This window comes from Monodelphis domestica, chromosome 4 (assembly GCF_027887165.1).
Source record: "Monodelphis domestica isolate mMonDom1 chromosome 4, mMonDom1.pri, whole genome shotgun sequence".
Classification (NCBI taxonomy): domain Eukaryota; kingdom Metazoa; phylum Chordata; class Mammalia; order Didelphimorphia; family Didelphidae; genus Monodelphis; species Monodelphis domestica.
Window position 1 is genome coordinate 388,851,683 of NC_077230.1, and position 26,564 is coordinate 388,878,246.

At 37.4% G+C, this 26,564-nt stretch overlaps 1 protein-coding gene across 2 annotated transcripts; it reads right to left on the reverse strand.

The window, feature by feature from the left end:
• Nucleotides 1-661: 661 nt before the first annotated feature.
• On the reverse strand, nucleotides 662-26,564 carry OTUD3 (OTU deubiquitinase 3). Of its 2 annotated transcripts, XR_001622386.2 has the most exons (9): nucleotides 26,205-26,564; nucleotides 19,423-19,571; nucleotides 17,401-17,513; nucleotides 11,733-11,855; nucleotides 10,434-10,565; nucleotides 9,719-9,806; nucleotides 8,687-8,892; nucleotides 5,633-6,152; nucleotides 662-2,992 (listed from the first exon to the last, which is right to left on the reverse strand). XR_001622386.2 is itself a non-coding variant. In XM_056795680.1 (8 exons), the coding sequence occupies exons 1-8, from the start codon at nucleotides 26,414-26,416 to the stop codon at nucleotides 5,976-5,978; spliced, it is 1,194 nt and encodes a 397-aa protein (XP_056651658.1). In that variant the 5' UTR covers nucleotides 26,417-26,564; the 3' UTR covers nucleotides 662-5,975. The 2 variants fall into 2 exon arrangements, 1 of the variants encoding a protein (XP_056651658.1); XM_056795680.1 differs by having other exon boundaries at nucleotides 662-6,152; nucleotides 10,434-10,559.

The window sequence follows — 26,564 nt, forward strand, 5'->3', positions numbered from 1 at the left end:
GGCTATATTGCTCTGTGAAGTGACAACTTCACACTCAAACATTCAGCTCTGTTTTTTCCAAGGTAACCATTAGCAGCTTAGAAAGGGAGAGATGCAGGCATTCCATCTTTTTTCTTTTCTTCCCATTTGAATACTAATCTTGGACAGCATCATTAATTACTCACCCTGAGTAAAAAACATTTCAGACCTAGAGTTGATAGACATGTAAAAATCTCTGGGTTCTTTACCATATAAAGACATTTGCATACTTATTGGCAATATTAATCTGAATAACTTAAGAATTATTTGGAAGGAGGGAGGAAGGAAAGTCAGTTGAATACCAAGACCATTTATTTTAGTCCAGGTTAAAGGCTGTTTGAAAAGTGCATTTCCCCAAATGCAGAGTTGGATCCCAAAAGTAGTATGGCATAATATACACCTATTTTTCACATCTGACTTGGCTTGGTGAAAAATTTTGGCCCTATTCTTTATAGTGATCAGGTATTATGGATACAGAATGCTATGTATAAGGTCATGTATTTTTTGCAGGGGAGTAATATACTGGGAAGTATCAGTTATATAAAAACAAAATATATTAATAAAAATGTGTTTTTTACAAAGAACAGTACCAAGAACCATACACCAGCCACTCTCTCAGTCACTCACAAAATGTGGCCACACATTGGTAAAACAACTTTAAAGTTGGTTTTTAATCTAGATTTCATCAGAATACAAAACTCCATTTTTCATAGATAAAGTGGCACATCTTTGCAGCTTCTATTGCACCGAGAATTTAAAATTAAGAACACAAAACAGAAACATTTGGTTTGAAAACACTGCAAATAGCCAAGTACAGTACTTTGGTAAATAAAAAATAAAAAAGGCTTAGATCAACAGAAAAAAAAACCACTTTGGGGTGTAAACTACAGACATTAGACTCTAGGACACTTTTCTCATCATCAATTTCCATAGATAAGGCAAGACTTGCTAAGTCTATGGATCATGACCCCATGGAGGTCTTAAATATCTCCAAACTGAAGCTAGAACAAGTATAGTGCAATCTGAAAAAAGAGAAGGCCCCTCGTACATCAACACATATACATGCACACCCTTTGTTAAGGACATGCTGACACACCAGAGCCATGACTGCAGACCCAAGGGCAGGCAGGCTTGAGGTAACAATTCACCTCTCTCCCTTCTTTTATGTGAATGTATGGTTGCTGAAGTATCCAGATTAATAGCCAGGGAAATGAGATGCCCTTTAATCCACAGAAAAAGGGGAATCAAGGGCAGAATATAAGGTTCATACTGAAACACATCCATGTCAGAAGGAAGCATCCAGAGGAACAAACAGTAGTTCGGTCTTCATGTCCAAGGTCAAATCATTGTAAAGAAATCATACAAATAGTCTTTAGGTTATTCCCTAATATGAACTGGCATAAGACCTGCCAGTCCACTTTATATGGACCACAGAATCATCATCAAGTGGCAAATTACCTTCCACTCCTACCAGCCATGATGAGACAAGTAATGGGGGATTTGGGTGTAGTAAAAGGAAAGGAACTAGGAGGGAAAGAGGTTCTTTATCACTGGTATATCTTGCTTCAAAGAAATTGATTATTTAGTTTGAATAAGTTTCAAAAACTGGTATCCACTCTGCTAAACATCTAAACCAAAACATCTAGGGAACAGACAAGGCATACATCTCTCATATGGCTCTATCCTCAAGACATACATTTTGAGACAGAGAACAGTATTTGCACTTTGTGACTTATTTTCAATATTATTATCTTTCAGAAAATCACTATCTTTCATTTATACATATGATTTTAAAGGGAATCTGATCATTTTCAATGTTAGGCAGCATGGTGTTATAGAAAGAGTGCTGGTTTGGGAGTCAATAGTCCTGGGTTCAAAACCCATCTCTGACAATGATTAGCTATGTGACCATGAGCAAGCCACTTCCCTTTTCTAAACCTCAAATTCCTCATTTGTAAAATGGGAATAACACCTGCACTACCAACTTCATAGAGCTGTTGTTGGAAAATTTCTTGGTAAAAGCATTATGCAAATATAAGTTATCATCACAACTTGGGAACAAAGCTTAAATTTTGTAAGTCAATAAAAACAATTTTATTTTCAACTTGGCAGGAGGACATATCTGTAAAAAGTGATGTCTATTAATATTAATGATGCCTTCCACATAAGAATAGCTATATGAAGCCCTCTGGTTTTGAATAATACCTATTGTGAAGTCTGAGATAAATGACATTAAGAAATAACTAAGGTCAATGATGCACAGGCAAATTGTATAGTTTCAATACTTAAAAAGCTCTGAAATGAATAGCGTCTTGAGGCCAAAATGTGCATACCTGTACTACTCCAAAATGAAGAACTAAGATTATATCTGCAATGAACTGGACTATTAATCTCTGTAAGGACCTAGTTGGCAAGCATGTCTTTCTGAGGTTACTTCCACCCCAAAATTCACTTTTCTATTCCTTTACTTCCTGCTTTGAAAATGATCAAGTTTCTTTAGAATTTAGCACTTCAGGAATGGTGAACTGAGGTCACTATTGTTGACCCAGTAAAAGGTTTCCCTAAACTAGAGAAACTGCAGCAAAGGAATCAAGACCTACCGTATTAGTTGAAAGGGAATGTTAGGGAATATTTACAATGGGGGCTTCTTGAATGTCCAAAACAGTGACACAGCCCATTTAACTCATCCACAAAAAGTTCAAGGAAAGGTTTCCCCATTTCATTGCACATTCATAGGTTTCACTAGCCAAAGGCTTCCCTAAATTAGCATTTGCAGAGCATTAGAAATTACCTACATTCCAGCTTTTCCTGAGCCCAGGTCTAGTTGCTCCATAGGAGAGGTGACAGTGCAAACCCTTGATGCCAAGAGAGCTATGGAAATGTTTTCTGTGCTTATGGAAGAAACTCTAGATGGTCCTCAGCTAGCAGTTATGAAGTTTCTTTTTGTCACAACTTCCTCACCCAAAGATCATACCTGAAAGCATAGGTTCATTTTGTCAAGAGTATTATACAAGCATATACAGTGAAAATCTAACTCCACAATTCATTCTGGTGGCTTCTAGCAGTACTAAATATAATTGGTCTGGCCCATACATTTTTCTCTGGTTCAACTGTCACAGTAAGGTTTTTTCCCCTCCTATCCCAATAGGAAAAATTCTCTTGAAACTTTTATAATAAATGTAGTGCTACTAATTAAACTACCACAAAGCTGTTGATTGTTCCCTTCTTTTGACTATAGTAAGAGCATTCAAGGAAAACCAAGCTAAAGCACTCAATATCTCTCAAGGGATGATATGGAAGTTAAAAGATTCACACCTTAATCATGATTCAAAAGGGTGACTCTGGCTAGGCTAGCAGTCACCAAAAATGGTCTTATCAGATATTAAAAATACAGAACTTTCAAAATTGTGGTTACATTCTATAATATCAAGGTCCTATCAAGGTGCATACATTGATTCCATTTATCTTGCTTTATAAGAAACTGAGGCAATAGATCTTAGGCTAAAAGATATCTACCAAGATGAAAACCCATATCCCCAATTCCTAAAAATTAGCACTTAAACACAATTTACAACCACAGTGAGAGAAGACAATAAAACATATCACTGAAGCAGCTGGTTGACAAATACAACCACTGTCATTTAATCTCAGAAATTTTATGGACTATAACTACCCAATCCTGGGAATGAAATATAACAAAATATCCTTTAAAATATCTTTATAGTGCCTCCCAAATTCCTAAAGATAGATATGCCCCTCTTGACCACTATCAGTGACCAATGAAGCAAAGAGGTAGTATCCTCCAACATTTCTTACTATGGTCCCTTCAGTTACCTCTGATAAATAATTCTGCTGAACTTCATAATCACATCTCTCTTCTGATGGGGCCCACTCTCCTCTGTCAGTTGTTATATAGGAGCACAAACCCAACAGAACAGAAAGATAGCTCATTCAGAAAAAGCATGGTCCCAATTAGGAATGTGCCCAGATATGAATACCAACAGAGTAACCAATCTTAAATTATATTTATAAAAGTATTTTTTTTAAAAAACACTCAAAGGTAGCTCTCAAAAGACAAAATGAGTCTTTTGCTTAAATAATGGAGACTATCTTAACTAGGGATTCTACAATATGCAGAAGAAAAAAAACTCTATTGACCAGTATGCATGGTCTATCTCCACCTAGCTATTTAAGAAACCTGATAAATATTATATAATCTGTACTCTGGAAAAATCCCAAACCACAATGTCCTGGGAACAATCCCAGGGAAATGTTCATGTTCCAATCAAATATTCATCAAAATGGAGACAAAAATAATAATCAAAACACATCATTCAAACCAACACAAGCAAAGATGCTGCTACTAAAAAGAGAATTCCATGAATCCAGGACCAGCCCAGACTGCACTATCTAAACAATTCAAATATTGCTTTTATAGGTCTCCCCTTCTGGGAATCTTTACAACTTTTTTTTAAATAGAAAATCAGCTTACAATCTAACTTTGACTCACCAAGTACTGTTTTCACACAAATCAGTCAACATTTTAAGATTAAACACCACACACAGACACTCCCAGATAGGAACAGGTTCCTTCACACAACTAAGAATTCTGAGAAAACATGCTTAAATTGCTCAAATCTGGGCACACAATTTCAGAATTAGACTTATAGTTTAAGGACCTTAGCTGAGATATTTGTTCCAACCCAGTGATCTACAATGACAAGTGTAGTGAGCTTTTTCTACTATCAAAACCCCAACAATGAGAAATAATTTCATTATTACAAGGAATTTTATTTCCTTAGTAAGTAAAGATTAATATTAATGACTAGCCATTAATATTAATAATAAATAAATTTTCCTAAAGAAACTTTAATTCATGGACCAGCACAATCAAGTTCCCTCAACATCTTTGATAGCAGCTTTCCAAATCTAAAATAGAAGAAATCTGAGGTGTTTAAAATATCAATTCAGGAAAACAAAAACAAAAATCATTTTTCCGAACATCTATGGTTCTCCTTCTTTAAAAACAGTCCTACATATAAAGAACCCCTTTGAAGGAAGTTTCTTCTCAGATATCAAGTCAGGAATTCCTTGACATATCCTTCATTACTATGAAAGAAAAGAAAACCCTGCTCCAGTCATGTCCAAACTTCCAAAAATGGTTTGTAAACAATAAGACAACCTTTCCATTTCAAAGAAATGGGTATCAAGAAATTAACAATTCTGCTTTTTCTTTTTTTTTTCTCATCAACAGTCAAAAGTATTAGCTAGCACATGGCTTGAGTACAACTAGACATGAAGAGCACCTGGTCCAGGTTGAAACTCAATATTAAAATCCAGGATGGGGAGAAATCTACATTATTCTATTTTCACCCTGACTAGGCCCCATCTAACCTTGTATTATTCAGCTTTGGAAAAATAGTTCCTAAATTTTTGTCTATGCAATTAGGAAGAGAAGAAAAAAAAAAAAGAAATCTAAGCTTGTTCCTGAGTTGGAGATCATTTGCAAACTACCCTGTATATTAATGTCTGTAAAAAACAAGGGAAAGGCTTGTCATTCTGAATTCGAAACTACTAACTTGAATTAATTTGTGAATAATAAAGCAAAACTCACCCAAATATTAAGGAAAGAGTCCAAAACCATTGAACTCATTGTCAGGGAGAGCAGAGCCACACTTAAAAATGTTCCACTTGACCTAATTAACCATTCCTAAGTTCTTGAGTTTTACAGAAGGTGATTTTTACTGTATGTGTGGTCAAAACAACAATAAAAAAGAACACATCACTGATGAAATGCTAAATTAAAAAGAGCTAGCAACAAACTAATGTTTTGGTATATGTTTTGTTAGCTTTTTCCTTTCTTTTTTTTTTAAATGATGGCCTTATCAGAAAGCTTAGTCTATTTCCTATTCAGCAATCCATTTCCATCATCTTGTTTTAAAAGACACCAAGACGAATCAGATGTTGAGGGCAGCAAAGGTCTTCACCAAGGTGACCTGTGCACTAACGTCTGCCTCGCTTCGATTGTTATCAGTGTTGTTGCTCCTATTCTCCAGCGCTTTCTGACGATGTCGTTCCTCCTGGCGCTTCTTCTTTTCTAGGCGCTGCTGCTCTCTCTTTTGTTTATTTGTTACCTGAAAAAGATTTTCCATATCAGTGCAAATATATCTGACAGACTGTGGCTGCCTACAAGAAAGAAAAAACAGTGGTGGCCAGCAGTGCATGCACATTAGCTTTTCGGTAGGAACTCTAGAAATGTTCAACGTTAAAGAAATAACTTCTGATTGCCACTCAATTTTAAGTCCATCTCTGAGTAGAGATGTGAAAAAAACAAAATAACTAAATTTCATTCTTTTCCATTCTCCCTTTTCCCTCATGAGTCAACATATATGTTACTTCTCAAATTTTCTAATTACCTGAAAAATTCAAATTAAAATAATTTTAAGAGAATCTCAAAATGAGCCTTTAAAAAACTGCTAAAAACAAATTTAATGTGGAAATCAGCACCCTAGTAACAAGTTGATGTATATGGAATGATGCAAGCTTTTTTGAAAGGAATCTGTCAAGCATTAAGTGTGCCATTTTATCATGTGCCAGGCAGTAAAGATATAAAGGCAACAGTGAAACCATGAAGGGAGCTTGTAATATTCTATCAGAGAACAAGTTTGATGGGAAATAGATACATAAATCTAAATATCAGCACATAGCAATGAAGATGGGAGAGGAGGCAGAAAGGCCTATATGGAAAGTGACACTATAAACTTTGATGAAAACAAGGAATTCAAGACATGAGGGTAAAAGGATAAGGAGCAGAGGTAAGGAGTGGAAGTGAAAGAGTATGAGGTATACAAAAAAGGCTGGTTTGGCTGGAACATCAGAGTACATAAGGGAAGTGATTAAATAAAGATAGAAAGGCAATATGGAGCCAGGTTCTTAAGTGGTTTAAGGGCCAAAGAAAGGGAGTTAGTATTTGAATCTAAAGGTAACAAGGATGCTACTTAAGTAAACCAAGAAAGGGAAGAGAATGGCCAGACTTATGCTTTAAGACTATTAATTTGGCTATTTAGGGCTATTAATTATTTTGGAAGATGGATTGGAAAGAAGATATTTGAGGAAAAGAAACTAATTCAAAAGATCCTACAATTGAACAAGAAAGGATGAGGTTCTGGTCTAACTATTAGCCTTGTGAGAAGAAAAAAAGGGGATAGAGGTTGTAGAAGTAGAATTGACAAGACTTAACAACTGACTGGATAAGTGGGGTGAGAGAGAATAAGGAATTCATGATTACAAACCTGGGCACCTGGAAGCATGGTGTCCTTCATGGAATAGGAAAATTCAGAAGAATTATAGATTTGGAAGGAAAGCCATTTATTTGGTAATGAAGGACAGGAGCTAGAAAGGGCAACAAGTCTAATGTATGGCAGTTGGAATCAGTTATCAGTACCAATGAAGTCATCATATTCAGTGAAAGTTATAACTTTTGACCCACTGTACAATCACACTGTTGAGGACTACATCCTAAGGATGTCATTAAAAGGGAGAAAAAAAGCTTTAAAAAAAGAAAAGCAAGTTGGTCTATTTTTTGTACAAAAGTATTTTCTGTACAAATCCACACATCCAACAGACTGGCTGAATTAATAGTACAATAATGTAATAATATTATTGTGCAACAAAAATGACAAATATTAAAATAAATATGGACAAATAGAAAATAATGCAAATTTGTATTTTTTGTGAACACAGACACACACATTTAATCAGAGACCAGACCAAGCAGGTCAAGTTCCTACAAAAACTCAGTAAACTGGACATAGTAAGGACTTAATTTTTAAAGTAAATCTGAGTATTTAAAATTAATCCTAGTTATTATATCATGTTTCATATTTAGTTCAGAAAAAATTAGGGAAACATAATAACTATTTTCAAATACCTAGTGTGTTGTCACATGAAAGAGGAATTATTATTCTTTCATTACTCTGTTTATTCACAGAGGGCATAATTAGAACCAAAAAGATGAGCAGTAGCTGGGTATCTCAGTGGATAAAGAACTAGCCCTGCAGATAGCAGATCCTGGGTTCAACTCTGGCCTCAGATACTTCATAGTTGTGTGATGCTGGGCAAGTCACTTGACCCCATTTACCTAGCCCATACCTCACTCAGCTGCCACAGAACTAATATTTAACAGAGACTCTAAGACAGAATGTAAGGTTTTTTAAAAAAAGAACCAAAGGATAAAAGTTACAGAGAGATAAGATTTTGGATTAGCATAAAGAGGAATTGCCTAACAATCAGAACTGTCCAAAAGTGGAATGGATTGCCTTAGTGAAATGTTGCCATGTTCCCACAATGATTGTCAGGGATGCTATGGGGTGGTGTTGTCAAACTCAAAATAAAATAGGATCCCTGTGGCCACATACTAACTTGGAATACCACAAATTAACATTATCTATGTTGTACTGTATTTGTATTTATTTAATTAAACATCTCCCAGTTACATTTTAATCTGGTGAATTAGATAGATCTCTGCTTAGAGAATGGTACTTATTCAGTAAAAAGTTGTAATATACTATATGAGGTTCCTTTGGGGTTCTTTCCAATTCTGTCTTCAATTCCAAATAACTAATAATCAGTATCCTACCATTCCCCTTTCCACTCCCCTCATACATACCTTGGAAGGCTGGCTTTTACTTGTTTTGTTTTCTCCAACAGGACTAGTTTGTGTTTTATTGTTTTCATTTCCATTTTCACTTAAGCCCTGACTTCCAAAGATTCTGTTTCCACTGCCGCCTTCCTCCCATAAGGAGCCACGCTGTTTCTGAGTTCTGCCATGGATCTCTAGTTTCTCCTCTGCCTCATCCAAAGAAAGGTATTGCGCTGAAAAAAATTGAGAATCCAAGATGCTCAAAGAATATAGCTGCCATTTTAAATGAGTCCAAGGCTAATTGGGTCCCTAGAACATTATCATTTGGAAAGCCAGCTTTCCTGAGGAATTTTGCTAGCAAGCCACAAATATCAATTGATCACAGCAAGAAATAAAAGGATCCAAACAGGCTGAAAGATTTTAGGTAACTGCGCAAGAAATACATATACAGTAGCATGAAAACACATGCACATACATACACACATGACATATACACACCCTGATGGTCTTTCTCATGATCAGTCTTCACACACACAAAAATTAAGTAAGATGCTTTGGTTTTCAACATGCGTTTTCAAGAACTTGCATTTTCACTTAACCCCCTAAAGACTATTGCTAGAGTCAGAGAATCTAAGATACATTAACTAAACTGCATCCCTTGGGTTAGATGTGGGATTTACACACACACACACACACACACACACACACACACACACACACACACACACACACACCACCTGGGAAACTACATGGCTTAAGATAACTGGTAAGGTAATGATAAATTTAAAAGCTATCATTTGGTAGATGCTGGTGATTTAAATAAAATGGTAGATTATAATTAATGATTTAAAAAAATATATAAGGTACAATGTCCTTCTATTCTATTGGGGCAGTTCTGAGAAGTCAAAGTCAGAAAAGCTGTCTATGATGAAATGGTTCTCACAATTATAAAACCAACTAGAGGAGCTAATGCTAACAAAAATTATAATGTCTATAGTTTGAGAACAAAGGAATACTAATTCATTTTGCAGGTTCATAAACAGTATGTTATCTACTTACAATTTCTTTTTCCCTGGTTCATTGCAAGTATTGCAGATTCAATATTGTAATTCTCAGCTTCCAGGTTCTGGACTATTAAATTAACATCCTATCCAAAAAATCAGAAAGATGTGTCAATATCCTATTTACACGTCTCTATCCAATTTCATTGAAGCAATTTAATAAAATACGGCAACTGCCCGAGTTAAAGATTTCTGTATGCTTTACTCATCATAGCAGAAGTCCATCATTTCAAAAATACAGAGCATTACCTTAGAGCATCCATTTAGAGTGATCACTAAAGTCTTTCAAATAACCTTAGGACAGATCTAAATACTATTTTAGTTCCCTACTTTTAATGTAAAAAGTTCTCTTCTTTTTAATAGATTTTTACCAATGCCAAACACTAATTAGAAAACCCACATATGCTATTTTTATAATGAGAGCAATACCAGGCAAATCTACAAAATGAAAGGGAAATGAATAATCAGTGTTCATTAAAGTTTTTTTTAAATCCCTCATATACAATCAGCTGATGCAATCCAGTAAGTGAAGTATCATCAGGCAGGAAACTGGAATTCTCATTTAAGTATTTTGGTACTTAACAGGCCTATTGGTATCTCAGAAAGTGGTAGGTCTTCTCAGTGGTAGTAACATTGCAAACTATAGTGAACAAGAGACGTGTCCTCTAATGAGTATTGCTTACAAAGTATTTATTTACTATGTGGATACTAACTGAACATCCAGTTGCATTACAAACTTTCTGTACAGCATCATCTACTTCATCTTTCAAGTCTTCTTCAAAGTCCTCCTCCTTTGGCTTAATCTTCTCTCTCTTATTTGATTCATCTTTATTAAGCATCTGAAACTAAAAAAAAAAAAATTAAGTCTGAAGACAAAAATCATGGATTTGGCTGTTTTTATTATCTTCATTAAAAGTAGATATTCTGATCTCAAAAAAAAAATCCATAAAAGAATAATGATGAAAAAGATTATAAGATATTTCAAGACAAAGACCAATAATTGGGTCAACACTTGACTCAGGCAAGGAGACTGAGGACCACCATCCCGAGTCCCAAGTCCCAGTCACAAAAGGATATCTAAGGGCAGTTACCACATTGAGTGTTTCTGCTTAGCTGTTTTCCTTTGTTACAATGAGGGAATCACTTCCAGAAGTAACCGAGATGTAGACAGAAGGCATCAATATAAAAAGACATCAGACATTTATTGAACTGTCTTAGATGTGGAGAAGCATCAGCCCAGCCAACACCAGACCAACAACATCTCTAGCTGCTCTTTATAGTGCTGGAAGCCATAATATTGATACTAACTGATCAACATTAGAGGCACACATATCTCCCATTGAACTGGCAGCAGCAAGAATAAAAGAACCGCCCCACCCAACTCTTTACACTGTCCTAACCCCAGCTGAATTATTGCAACAAGAGAGGGTTTATCTACTTTTAGATATTGTTTGAAGACACAGATGAGGGAATAAAATCCTGTATTTCATCTGGTTTTCTATGTTTTGAATAAAGATTAACAAATCGTGATCCAAGAGTTTCCATCCCAAGGGATCAATCCAATCTGACCATAATTTATCTAATGTTGCACACCTAATTCCATAATAATGTCCCTAAAAACTCAGTTAATACCAAGTTCAGTTTCCATAATCACAAAGCAATATACTCCTGGGACCCTAAAATTCATCCATAAGTAGCATCATCCCTTAATCTGCAAGGAAAATGCTAGCTACTTCATGCAAAAAGAATAGAAGGAAAGTGAAAATTTCAGTGAAAGGAAGCCAGTTTGAGTACTAACTGCTTCTATAAGAAACAGAAAGCTCTCTGGTGAGAAAGCATTCCTCAGTTCCTCTATCTGAATTGAATCAAGAAGGAAATCAACCCTGCAGCTCCCTACGACTAGCTCTCCATGAAAAAATCCATACTGACTATTGAACTCTAAGGATACCCTCTGTTTTTTTCAGGGAATACTACTACTAGACTAAAGCAACTGAGAAGAAGACCACACTCACCTCTGTCTGAAGATGCGCAGGAGCCTCTGAGTTATCATTGATTCTCCGAACACTGTCGTAGTGCTCACCATACCTATATGCAATGTGTAGCTCCCTAACGTTAGCTTTGTCTGTGCCACGAATCTGAAAGCAAAGCAGGAAGAAACGTGCTGGCAATGTTGTGAATTTTTAAATCTCCATCTTGCTTGGTCTAGCAGCCAAAATTGTGCACACCCACACCACACGGGCATGTGTTAGTCAATGACAAATCAGAATTAACTAACTGCCCACCTGGGCTGTCCTAAGCCAAGCTTGAGCCACCATTGGCACTTGTGAGGCACAGGAAGTAAGGTAGGGAACAGCCTCTGGAATCCGCTCACTTCCTGTGGAGAGAGCTAGGCGGGAGTTTGTGCTAGGAGCTTGAGGAGGGAGGAGGCTCGCAGAGAGCTTCCCTTCAGATCGGTCACATGAGTCACTCTACCTTGGCCCTTTGGGCCTAATCTCCCTCTGGCTTGGCCAGAAGGTTGAGTTAACCCCTTTCCCTTTTCTCCTCTCTCCTTCTCTCCCTTTTTCTTACTCCCATTGTGATTAAACCACCATAAACTCCATTCTGACTTGAGTGTTTCATTTTAGGAATTTCATAAGTAAATTCCTTGGCGACCATAAATTAATATTATAACAACCTTTAAAGGTGATTTTCACCTTAACAATGTATACTGTATAAAAATTGAGATTTTGAACCCTAGACTTCAATCCCCAGAAGTCCTTGGTATTTCCCAGAATTCCCTATAATCTCACCTGAGTCTCCACCTGGGCGAGAGTACAATTAGTATTTAACTAGCAGTATCGCCTCCCACGGGCTTTTCTCTTCCATTCCTTTTTGCAATGATGTAGGAAGTAAGCTAAGCCTGGGGATTTTGAATAGGCTAATCAGCCATGGGCATGTGGTTATTATTTTGTATCCTTGATTTCTAATAATCCTTAATAAACCTCATAAAATATAATATTTTTATTACAGACTAATTTAATTTTTACAGTTTATGGCAACCACTTGGACAAGAACTTCTCAATTTTTTTTTTAAAGATAGCGTAGATAATTTTTTTTAAGCCACGTTTCTCCTGCCAAGGCTCTCTTGATTCAGATCGCTCCTGCTGCCTGCTTCTGCGCTCTATCCGCATTTGCCCCTAGCCATCCACCTGCTTGACCCAGATCATTCTCCCACCCCAGCCCCGGCCCCAGCTGATCTCCAGCCTCCCAGCCAGATCACACGAGGCCAGCCTAAGGACCCAGGCTGCTGGTAGCTGCCCCTGTGTCTTTAGAATCACAAACCAACTGGTAAAAACTGGGGTGTTCTTTCCTTAGGCTACAATTAACCTCCTCGTGGCAGGGGATGGGGGGGGGGGGGGGGCGGCAAGGGGGGGATGAGGAGAAGGAAGAGATTTTTCCAAACAGGAAGTTGATTACAAGTATGGCATATTCTATGAGAGAGCAGTGCATTGCCTATTTCAAAGGATATTTTTTGAGTGCACTGGTACTTTTACTTACTTTACCTGACATTCAGAGAAGAAATTCATCTCCCTGCAACTCTCTGCCATTTGGGCCTGCACAATTTGAGATTCCAAAAACTCATCCTCACTATGGAAGACAAAAGGAATCTAAATGGTTAAAAAAAAACAAACTTTAAAGAGACTGGAGGTTATCTTTTTAAGGTTTTTCAGACTCCAATGTTTTATAAAAATCTCTGTATTTTATTTCATTTTGCTGATTGGTTTAAAATTTAATTTTGTTGATTTTAAGCTCATATATTACTATATTCAATACTATTCTGTTACACTGAATCATTTTAATGTCCTGGGTTTTAACTACTGTTATATTCTGTTGCTTTTCCCCTATAACTATAATGAACAAACATTATTGAATAAGCTCATATTAAAAAAACAGCCTTTTTTCTATTTTGGCTTTATAAATTGTCACATAGAGGATGGATGGACTTCATCAAAAAAACTGGTTACAATTGTATAACAACCTTTGGAAAATTTAATGAGCTAAATATCTAAAACTGATTTTAAGGGGTCTTTAGACATGATTTTTAGATTTTTTTTTCAACAACTCTGATCATTTTGCCTGCCTCTAACAGGAGGTAAGACCTATTTTAGTAGCTGAAGTGAAATACAATTATAATCCCCACCTCCCACATTTATAAAAATTTGAATGGATGGGACACCACAGTCGCATACCAAAGGAGCTGGGAAGTTGATCCCAGGGCATGGTAACCCTGGATGGCTCCCAAAAGGGAGCATCTCTCATTTATAACTCTTCAGCTCACTTTACTTCCACCAGAACAATCTAGATTTCTTGATGATGTTCTAGACCCAAATAAATTTTCTTTGTTTAAAAATGTATTTGCCAAGGTTGAAAGATTTGCTATATCTAAAAATTGTGACAAACATCCATCAGTTCATAGGCTTTTAAAAACGTCACACAGCAACTCATGTGAAAAATGATAGTGGGTTTGTTTGCTATTGTAATTAATTGGGCTATTGCGAATTTGGGGGATATTTATACCTTTTGAATGTGCATTACATGTTGTACTACTGTTCTTTATAAAAAACTGTTACTTTGTGAAATTCATTTGCCTTGTACTCACAGTGGATCATGGCCAGGTATGAAGAGGAAATAGATCTCATTTTTGGTGAGAAACCTTATATTCTATATTTCCTTAGCTAACACAGTGTTTCAATGATTATAAGCTATATTTTTGAATTTTTAAAACTTTATTATATTTTTCTTGCATATACAATATAATATTTCAGTATTTTTTCTTTCCTTTTTAAATTTGAAGCATATGTCATCAGTATTAATATTTTCTTTAACTTTTTTGATTTTGCAGTAATATAAGTTTAAAATATATTTGCTATAATGCCAATGCATGCCCCAAAAGCTTTAGACTATAAAAAATGATGCCATTGTTTTAAAAAATTATGGGACTTTGCTTAATGATTCTGTCTGATTCCAGGACAAGAGAATACAAAAGAGCCATTGCACAGTGCCAAAGAAGCACAAAGCTAAACGGCATAGTGCCAATCGAGAACAAGGTCAAAAAGACCAACCAATCCCAAAGGTGTTGATGAAAATTTTGAGCCAAGACAGGAGGACTTGAATGTGTTTGGGGTTCAAGGTTGCAGCTGTTTAACACGTGTTAAAGGCAGGTCTTCCTTATTCCACATTCTACCAACTATCTCAAATTTGGCTCCTACCTGGCTCCTATAATATAGTCCCTTTTCTGTCTTTCATAGTGTGGCAAACTTTCTGTAGTCCTGGCTACTGACTGGGTAAATGCATCATTGCTAAAATCATTTTAATTGGTCCCTGATTCAAGGAGCTGTTATAGATTTATTTTTCCTTTACTTAGAATTTTTACACATAAAACTTTGATAGTCTATATTTCATCCAGAAATTCTTTTTTTATTTGGATTTTTTTGATGTTTTTGATTTCTCTTGCTAATTGATTCATATACCTCATAACTCAGCCATGCATCCCTAAATGATCCCTGTGTTTTTCAATCACCCTCTTCGAGGGGGAATGTATAATTATTATTTTAAATTGCAAAGTTTAAATTCCTTTTGAGAGTAATTTTAGGTTAAGAAACATGCTACCTCTCCAAATCCATAAAGTGAACTGTTTGGAGAAGACACCATGAAGATGCCTCCACAGACCACAAGCTGCACCAGAAGATCCAGAGTGAACTTTGGGATGTGGTGATTTGAACTGTGTGGGGCTTAAATGCATTTGTTTTGTATGTATACTCTTATGCCAAAGGGGACTGCCCCCTAATTGACTTTTTGTCAATGTGCCTAGCAATCTTTGGTTTTGTTCTCTTTTCCTCAAATTATTGTAATTTCCTAGCTGATATGTTGACAAGACCAATTGGAGAGACTAGTCTTTCTCGGGCCTCAGGGGGGGCATGTGAAAATGGAGATTGTGAACCCTAGACTTCAATCCCCAGAAGTTGTTAGTATTTCCCAGAATTCCCTATAATCTCACCTGAGTCTCCACCTGGGCAAAAGCACAATTAGTATTTAACTGGCAGTAATGTCTCCCATGGACTCTTCTCTTCCATTTCTTTTTGCAATGATGTAGGAAGTAAGCAAAGCATGGGGATTTTGAATGGGCTAATCAGCCATGGGCACGTGGTTATTATTTTGTATCCTTGATTTCTAATGATCCTTAATAAACCTCATAAAATATAATATTTTTATTAGAGAGACTAATTTAATTTTTACAACTGAAACCCCACTCCTGGCCTAATACCTCTCCATGGATACTACTTTTCTATAAAGGAAGGAAGGCCAAATATGCCCATAGGAACTACCTCTAGAAGGCCAAAAAAAACTTCTGATTATGGCCCAAAGAAGTAGAAACCAGGATGGCTTTCAATTACTGATTATGCTATCCATACCCTCTGATCCAGAGATGCCACTGCTGGGCATATAGTCCAAAGAGGTCAAAGAGAGAAGAAAAAGGTCCCATGGATACAAAATGTCTCCAAATCCCCAGGCTCTAACACTACATTACACAGCAAACACTTAATCAGTGCCTGCCAAACTGAAACCACCTGGCTGTGAAATTCTGAAGAGCTTCAATTTCCATACCTTGAGAATGAAGTAAATACCGTACCACCTGCCTCAAAGTAAGAATGGAGGAGCCTAAAGACAGGAGAGACTGGACTGTCTGATACAAATGTGAGCTGCTATTCTTAACAACAGTGTTCATTTTTAGAAAAATCTTACCTTTTTAAGTATATAGACAGCCCTCCCTCCTCCCTATTCACAATAAAAAATAAAATATGAAACTAGAACTTTACACATTTTTTTTAGGTGCAGCTAGGTGGCACAGTGGAATGTTGAGATCGAAGTCAGGACCACCTGAGTTCAAATCTATCCAACACATATCAGATATGTGGCAAATCACTGTTTGCCTCAGTTTCTCATCTGTAAAAGAGATAGCAATAGCACCTACCTACCAGGGTTGTAGGGAAGATAACTAAGATAATATTTAGCAGGGGTACATAGTAAGCACTATAATGTTAACTATTATTATTTCTATTTACTCCAACCCAGAATAGAAATAAAGGAACATTTTACCTTAAAATCCTCATTTTGAAAAAATTCTCCTTAAAATTCTCAAACAAATTTACAAAATGGCATTTTTAAAATATTCCTGTAATATATATATAGATATAGATATAGATATAGATATAGATATAGATATAGATATAGATATATAGATATAGTAGGGCTCTCTTTGTTCCCAAAGAACTAATTATGTCATTCAAACATTCCTGGCCTTGATAAGTCTCAGAGTATGTTTAACACAACCAGGCATTAATAAATGCTTGCTGGGTGATAGCTTCCAAAAGACTTCAGTGTATCAGTGTGTGATCTTGTGATGTTACAAGCCCACCTGTGTAAATGTTACTTCACAGTTTTTCCTACATAACCCATCAGTTCATTTCTGGTCATATTACTTAGGACCCCAAAGAAAAATATTTATAGGCTGTAGGCAAGTCTCTGAGACTCTGAGACCAATGGAATCACAGTTCCAGTCCCTCTCCTCCACTTAAAGAAGCCCCAATGCTAATTTATTTATAAAAGTCTTTGCTGTAAATTCTCTACAAGGTGACTTACCTGCCACAAAGGGGCATTAAGCTGATGAATAACAACATTCATTTGATGATTTCTTGCAAAGGCTACAATTGCATCATTTCCAGCGAAAGTACCAGGTTTTGCCAAACTGGAAACTAAATAAGTGAGAAAAATGAAGGCTTCAGGAAAGAACATTGAAAATGCAAACAAAGCTTCGGTAATTATTCTGCTTCATACACATGATGAATAGGCGTAAAAATTGCTTCATATAAAGTGCATTTCAGGTAAGAAATACCTATATCAACCTTGGATGCCTTACCTGAAATTCTTACAGAAAAGATTGAGATTCAATATAGTCATAAAAAGATTGTGATCTCTGAAAAAGTACTAAGGACTTCAGACTCAACAAATTCCCTAGAACAGAGCAAGACACTTGAAATTGAAGTCTTAAAACCACTGAGCAATGTAGTATCCAGAGAAAAGTGGAATTAAAGAGTCATTTTTTTAAATGCAAACTCATTTCATTTTTTTAAGACTTTCAACTGGAAAGTCTTAAAACCACAATATAACTGAATAATACTTATATTAGCATTCAAAGAAAGGGTTTTCCCCAATTTTCAGGATTGTTCCACTTCTTAAAGTTATATTCATAATAAATGTCTTATAATTACTCCACAAATGTAAGGTCTGGTTTCCAAACCTTTAACTCTGACACCAACTGGAAGGTATATAGACTAAGAATTCTTTCATCTCTGATAACAGAATCTCTCCCTTAAGTTATTTCATTGTCATTCCTATGTACCTTCAAAGGAGTACCCAACATGTTCAGTAGCATTTTTTTCTAAAAATCATTTCTTAATCCACATATAAACTTTTTATAAAATTAAATAATTTAAAGTTTCTATTCTCCACATAATGAAGTGGCTCAGTGAATAGAGTGCTGGGCCTGAAGTCTGGAAGATGAATCTTCCAGAGTTCAAACTAGGCTTCAGATACTTACTAGCTCTCTGGCCTCAGGCAAGATACTTAACCCTATTTGCCTCAGTTTCCTAATCTTTAAAATGAGTTAGAGAAGGAAATGGCAAATGACTATAGTAACTTTGCCAAGAAAAACCCAAATGAGTTTGCAGAAGAATTGGACATGACTAAAAACAACTGAACAACATTCTCCTAAGGATCAAAAAACCAAACTCAACAAATTTCTTTGAATTAAAACAATAAGAATGAAATTCACACTGGCAAATGTACAAACTCATTTTTAAATAGATGTAATTTGGTTAAACAATACTTAACTTATTTGTATAAAAATTGACCTGCAAATTTCAAAAGCTATGGCAATCTCCTCAGAATAAGAGATCAAACAACATTGCATTAAGTTGTAAAGAAACTAAGACTGAACCTCAGCAGTTATATGTTTACAGTATAACCTTGGGTGAGTCACCATCTCTCTAAGTCTCAGTTACAGAATAGGCTCTGAAAAAGGAGGGGGTTGGGATAGATGATCCCTAAGGTCCCTTCCAATTCTAAAAAGATCTGATGAGAGACTCCTGCAGCAATGAGCAATACCAATTGTTCATTTAAAGGGTTAGTTTCCACCTTTCAAGATGAAAGAGGCTTTAAGTGAAAACTATGCCACAAGACCTGCATTTTTTCTTCCCACTTTAGGTATAAGAAATAAAGTTATAGGGGATATGATTGGGGATGTAGACTCTAAATGATCACTCTAGTGCAATTATCAATAATATGGAAATAGATCTTGATCAATGACACATGTAAAACCCAGTGGAATTGTGCATCAGCTACAGGAGGGGGTTGGGGAGAGGGAAGAGAAAGAACATGAAAAGAAACCATGGAAAAATATTCTAAATTAACAAATTAAATAAAATTTTCCAAAAAGAAAGTAAGTTATAAACTTGAGGGCTACATTGATATTATTTAACTGACATTCATTAAGAAAATCATTTTAAAGAATTACCTTATGACAATACGGTTGAGGCTGCCAATAAACATTATTTATTACCTAATACAATTCTCCAAGAGGTTATAGTATCCCACTGAACCTACCATGTTTCTCAAAGGGAATATCATCCTCCACGAAGGGCTCAAAATCATCCCGCTGTTTGATCATATAGTCAACAGTCTCCTGTCTGTGCTTAAGATGATTTCGTGAATGTCCCTCTAATTGATCACCAAGAGCTCGAAATAGACAATTGCTGGAAAGAAAGATATTTTGGTTAACAAAATCTTCATATAATAAACAGCTAACAAAATGATTCTTATCAAATGAATCTAAGAAAGGTCTCCAGGGCACTGAACAAAAACTACTCATTTACAGAGTACTTACAGGTTTACAAACTGCTTTCCTCACAACAGCCACATGAATGAAGAAGGCAGCACAAGAATTATCATTTCTATTTTACATAAAAAGAGGAAATTGAGCTCAAGAAAATTCCATAATCTACCAAGGTGATATAGCATAACCCCAATTTCAGAACACTATCTTTTTTTACTACAATCTCATTGCTCTCTACACTATACCATATTTAAAACCTTAAAAGATTTGTTGAATGACTTGGACAATGACCCAGGGTCAGTATGCACCAATGAAAGAAATGCACACTACCTTTCAAGACTCCCTGAGAAGACAACCTTGAGAAATAATTCACACTTATTCAGCTCTAAGGTTTACAAAGCAGTTTCCTCCCAAAAATTCTGTGAGGTATAAAGTACAAAAAATTTTTCTTTTGCATTTTACAGAGGAAGAAACAAATGTTCAAAAAAGGAAAGTACTTGCCTACAGGCATACAGCTATCAAACAGGAAGAGAATTTAAACCCAAGTCTTCTGGCTCCAAGTCCAGTGATCTTCCCACTCTAAAAGTAATAGCCTCTCCCTTCCTATCCAGTGAGAAGACAAGAAATACAAAACCAATTTATACACTAACGTAGGGAGGGAGGGAGGGAGGAGGGAGGGAGGAAAGGAAAGGAAAGGAAAGGAAAGGAAAGGAAAGGAAAGGAAAGGAAAGGAAAGGAAGAAAGGAAAGGAAAGGAAAGGAAAGGAAAGGAAAGGAAAGGAAAGGAAAGGAAAGGAAAGGAAAGGAAAGGAAAGGAAAGGAAAGGAAAGGAAAGGAAAGGAAAGGAAAGGAAAGGAAAGGAAAGGAAAGGAAAGGAAAGGAAAAGGAAAGGAAAGGAAAAGGAAAGGAAAGGAAAGGAAAGGAAAGGAAAGGAAAGGAAAAGGAAAGGAAAAGGAAAGGAAAGGAAAGGAAAGGAAAGGAAAGGAAAGGAAAGGGAAACGGAAAGGAAAGGAAAGGAAAGGAAAGGAAAGGAAAGGAAAGGAAAAGGAAAGGAAAGGAAAGGAAAGGAAAGGAAAGGAAAGGAAAGGAAAGGAAAGGAAAGGAAAGGAAAGGAAAGGAAAGGAAAGGAAAGGAAAGGAAAGGAAAGGAAAGGAAAAGGAAAGGAAAGGAAAGGAAAGGAAAGGAAAGGAAAGGAAGGAAAGGAAAGGAAAGGAAAGGAAAGGAAAGAAAGGAAAGGAAAGGAAGGAAAGGAAAGGAAAGGAAAGGAAGGAAGAAAGGAAAGGAAAGGAAAGGAAAGGAAAGGAAAGGAAAGGAAGAAGGAAAGGAAAGGAAAGGAAAAGGAAAGGAAAGGAAAGAAGAAAGGAAAGGAAAGGAAAGGAAAGGAAAGGAAAGGAAAGGAAAGGAAAGGAGGAAAATATGTCACAATCTGCACTGAGTCCACTGATTCTCTGTCTAAAGTTGAAGAGCATGTTTCAACAAGAGTCCTCTGAAATTTCATTTCGCTACTGTGTAATTTAGAGTTCCTCGGTTTTTGAAAGAATAGTATCTAGTTGAGAAAGAATGTAGCACAGTAGGAAAAGCTCTGCACTAGAACCTATAAAACCTCTGTTCTCATCTACATTTACTAGCTATGCAATCCTGGAAAAACCACTTAATCCCTCTTTGCCTTAGTTGCCCTAGATGTAAAATAAGGATAATATTTTCCCTGTTAGGGGAAGTTTGGACCAGATGACTTACTTCTTGAAGCCTCTTCAAGACCCAAAGATCTAGGATTTCCCTGTATCACCCAAGAAACAGATAATCTAGATGGCAATCCATATCCAGTGCCCTCTTTCAGAACCTAGTTTCACTAGAAGTTCTGTGACACAGCTATCTCATTACTCATTTTAGATAGTGTCCCAAAGATAAGTGTTTGTTAGACTCTAAAGGAATCTGTCCGGCTAAGCAGCTGGAGGGGCAAAAGCTCTTGCAATAGGGTTGATTCCTAAGGATAGAGTAGAGCAAATCTATGCAAACGAACATTCATTGAACAAACAAGTCTATTATGGAATGGAAGGTGTTTTGTTCTGTTTTTTTTCCCTTGACTCCTTACCAGTCATCTGGGGATCAACATTTACTCTCCTCAAAAGAAAACCACTGGCCTAGGTCACCACAATTTCCAACACTTCACCTGAACTTTCATATATCCAAAAGACTAATCTATTTTCCAATATTGAAACTGACCAAAAAAAAGTCCAAAACTGTTGAGATCCAAATAAGACAGGAACACAACCTCATATCCTCACAACTATGAAGTAAAGTCAGTGATTATAATTATGCCATTCTGAAGCCAAACAGTGACACAGTCTTATTCCAAATTGCTTACTTACACACAGAAAGTTGTTTTTTAATATTCTCATTCTACAACATGCCTCACATAGTCTTGCCAGGCTACTCGATAAAAAAGTTAAAGTATTCTAAGAGTTAAAATTACAAATAAATGAATTCACAAGTAGGAATTTATAGAGAGGGAAACAATACAAAAGTAAGACAAGCTTTAAAATGTGTTTGGAAGAGAGACATTTAAAATTAGCATTAACTTTAATTAGTAAAATAACATGGGAGATGCTAATACTGTACCATCTAAGACCAAGGACTAGCTATAGACTGAGAGGGCATTAAAGCTTTAAAGAATAACATTAAAGGTTCAACTATTATTTTTTTTCTTGTTAAGCTCCAACTAATGAATGTGAATTAAATCTAGACACCAAGAAGGTGATCTTTTCATTACAGAAATTATAATTATCTACCAGCTTAAACCGTGTTAGATTAAGTCATTTCAGGTAGTGTCTCTGTCTGTAAGACAATATAGTAAGAAGAAATTAAGGTGATGTAAAGTTTCAGAGAAAACTGGGAAGATTTATATGAACTGATTTGCACTGAAGTAAGCAGAAACAGAACACTTTATACAATGGCAACATACTAAAAAGACTAACAACTTGGAAAGACTTGGAAACAATGATCAATTAAACAATAAGCCATGAATCTAGAATACAATAAAATATGCTACCAACCTCCTGAGAGGGGGCAGGGTGATGAATAAAGACAAAAGATTAATAAAAAAATAATGTATTATTTTTTGACATGGCCAATATGGGAATCTATTTTGCTTCACTCTATAACCGGTTCTTATTTTGCTTCACTCTATATAACAGGCTCTTGTTTTCCTTTCTTTCTGAAGTGGGGAACATGAGTGGGGCAGCAGAGAGGAAAGGAAGAGGATAGAGAAATTTTTTTTTGGTAAAGACACTGGCTAACCCAGTAAACTACTAGCAGAGTCAGAACTAGAGGCAATCAAGATAAATAGCTAAGGAGGTAAGAGAAAGTGTGCAGGTAAATTTTTTCATATGACTTTGAGACTTTTTAAATAAGTCTTCTAAATACTTATTCTAAATATTCTAAGTATATAATTCTAAATAAATTTTAACACTAGTTATTATGTTAATTTAGAAATGGTTCAAAGCCTCCAAGGGATGGGGGTAACACACAAAATATTCCACCACCATTTATGACCATTAGAAATTATGGCTTTCATGTAGGTGCTACCTCAGATTGCATAACTTTGTGAATCACAGCAAAAAAAAAAAAGCCTAAAAATATTCAATCCAAAAGGTGGATTTTCCACATTCTGAATTTTGTTTCCAGGTGATAGCCAGAGGGTGCTCAAAAGTAGAATTCAGTAAGCTGTTAAATCACTGCCACAAGATTACAACAAAACAATTCATACCAACATCTGTTACTTTCCCAAGGGAATACCTTTACTTGTATGATAATAGAACCTATTACTGACTTGAGGGCCGCCACAGAGAAAGCCCACAGGGTGGCTAAAAGCCCTGTGTCTCAATAGAATGTAAGTTTCTTGAAGGCAGGGGGCATTCTGTTTTTGTCTTTGTAACCCCAGCATATAGCAGACTGTCTAGCAGACTAGTCATTTAATAAGGAGTGGAAGGTTGGTTAGAGAGATGATATTTAGGCAGAGGCTTAGAGGATAAGTAGGGTGTCAGGAGGCAAAGAAGGATGACAGAATGGAATATAAACAAGGTCAAGATATTGAGAAAGGGGGTCTTTATTGGAGAACAGCCTAGCCTAGACAGACTGTAAGGTAGAAGGCAGGCTGGGAAGGTAGTCTGGGGTTACATCATTGAAAGCCCTGAATGCCAGGTGGTAGTATTAACTGCAAGCCTCTTTCCCCACCTTTGAGACAAAGGACACAAGTCCTGTTTCCACTGAATTTTCATCTCTTCTCTCCCATTCTACCTCTCCTATAACCTCAGCACCTGAGAGAAGAGGAGAAAGGCTCTCCCAAGATCTTCTCTGTTCCTACCCCATCCTTCCTTCTCAAGAGACATACCATGTTCCCAAGTCCCCTCCTCTATGTCTAATCCTGCCTTTCAAAGGCTTGTCCTGCTTCCTGTCCCTCCATTATCTATGATACTTGTAACCCTCCCTTCCCATCATACACATATAAGTGCGTGTGACCACATGCCTTTTCTCAAATTTATGCTTATTCATGGCCTCTCCCACTGCACCCAAACTCCCAGGTCCCCTCCTCCTAATTACTTAACCATATATTTCTCCCCATCTTCTCTACCCCTAACAGACTTGACTAAATCAAACCCTGGGCCAGAAAGCAAAAGATAGTCCTAACTAAATGGCACTGATACTTAATAACCACGAACCCCTTAGCAAAAATCTCACTTCTCTAGACCTCAGCTTCTCCAACTATGAACAGGCATGATAAGCCACACAATTAAGAAAGCTGTGGATATAAACCTGAGGAATCAGGTTTTCCCAGGGATGTTACCTCTGGATACTCTCTTCTTCCTCAAAGTGGGCTCCTTCCTCAGAAAGCTAATCCTACTTCTCTAAACTCATCCATCCTATCCTCTAGAGTTCTTTCTTCCATCTGCCTTCATTCCCACCAGTGACCCAATTTTCCTAGCTCAATTCCCTAGTCCAACCTCACTCACCCTGTCCCTATTTCCTGGGGTTCACTTTACCCAGTCAATTCAACTTAATAAGCAGAGGCTCAGTGAACAGTATTAGGAAGACCTGGGTTCAAGCCTCACCTCTGGCATATATATTTGTTGTGTGACTTTAAGCAAATCATATAAATGTTTCAGTGCTCTAAGCAATTCTAAGTTGAGAGAAAAAACCCATTATGACAAGAAGTGTTGAATTCTGAGGCAATGAAACTATCTGAATCCACCTCTGACTTTTTTGCCTATATAATCTTGTGCAAGCTATTACTCATTAGGTTACTCTCTGGGTCTCAGTTTTTTCAGTCTGCAAAATGAAGAGATTGACTTAGGTGACTCTAAGGTTTTTTTCAAGCTCTAAATCTAAGTAAGATGCAAGACAACTGTAAATCTAGATTAATAAAGAGATGTTCCTACACCAATTAAATCACATTTTTCTGGCAAAAAGAAGGGGGAAAAAAGTCTTAGTGAGACATGGTGAACACAAAAACAAAAATCAACCACTCTCTGCCCTCAAGGAGCTTCCTTTATCCCTTGTCCTTAGGAGTTCCAGAAAAGAAGAGGAAAATCCCCACAATCCTATTCACATATCTGGTCTCCACATCTATCCCCAAGACCAGTACACTCTTGTCAATTAGTCAAGCTCTTTCTAACGAAGTCACTGTGCATACCCTTCCCTCTGGGATTACCTCCCATTTACTTTATGTATATATTTCATATAGAGTTGTTTGCATGCTGTCTACCCAATTAGGTTGTGAGACCCAGGAGGGACTGGAGCAGCAGGTTTTTTGTTTGGTTTTGTTTTGTCTTTCTTGGTACCTGTATCGCTTGGCTCAATGCCTGGCCCAAACCCAGTTGAACATTTAATCAATGCTAGTGAACAAACTACCAATCTCTCCATCACATAGTAAGTAAGTTCTTTGAGGAAGAGCTGTTTCGTTTTGTCAGTTCCCTGAGTGTCCCCTGCTATTATTCATAATAGCTGTCATTTACATAGCTTCATCTGACAGCCCCCCATACACACACACAAAGAACAACTCTGGGAGGTAGGTGCTCCATTTTACAGACAAGGAAACTATGGGTGAGAAAAAAAATTAAACGACTGAAGGCAGCGAGGTGGCTTGGTGGATAAAGCGCCAAGGCTACAGTCGGTTAGTCCTAGGTTCAAATCTGACCTCAGACCCTTCCTAACTGTAACCTCCGGCAAATCACTTAACCCTCAATGCTTAGCACTTGCTACTCTTCTGTTAGAATTGATACGATTTTGATTCTACTACCGAAGATAAGGGGTTAAAAAAAAAAAAGTTAAGCTGCTACACTTGAAGGTGTTAATAAATGCTCGCAGCCTCCTTACCTTTTCACTGGCCCATGCCTCCAGCACGCACCTCCGTACCCCGGTCCGGCTCCCTCTCCTCTCCCCAGGTCCTCTCAAGCGACAGGCCCGGGCACGCGCCTCCTCCCCCGGGGCGCGCGCCTCCCCTCCCCCATCCCGGGTGCGCGCCTCCTCCTCCATCTCACCTCCCCCCGCCTCCTCACCCGTCGCCCGGCACCTCGCGCAGCTTGAGCCCCAGGGCCTGCAGCTGGTTGGCGAAGCTGACGAACTCCTCCTCGCCGCCGGCACTGAGCTCTGTCCGGTTCCGCCGCTCCTTGGCCAGGGCTCTCCGAGCCGCGCGCTCATCCCGCTTCCGCTCCGCCTCGGCCTTCCGGGCGCTGCCCGGCCGGCTCTTCACCGCCTGCTTTCGGGACATGGCCCGGCCCCCGACCCAGACGGGAGGGGGAGACGACGCGCCCTGAGCGCAGCTGATGAGGCGAAGCAGGCGGCGGCTGCAGCGGCAGCGGCGCCGAGGCAACGGCGGAGCGGCTTCTGCGCTTGCGCCGCGTCCCTCGAGCCTCCGC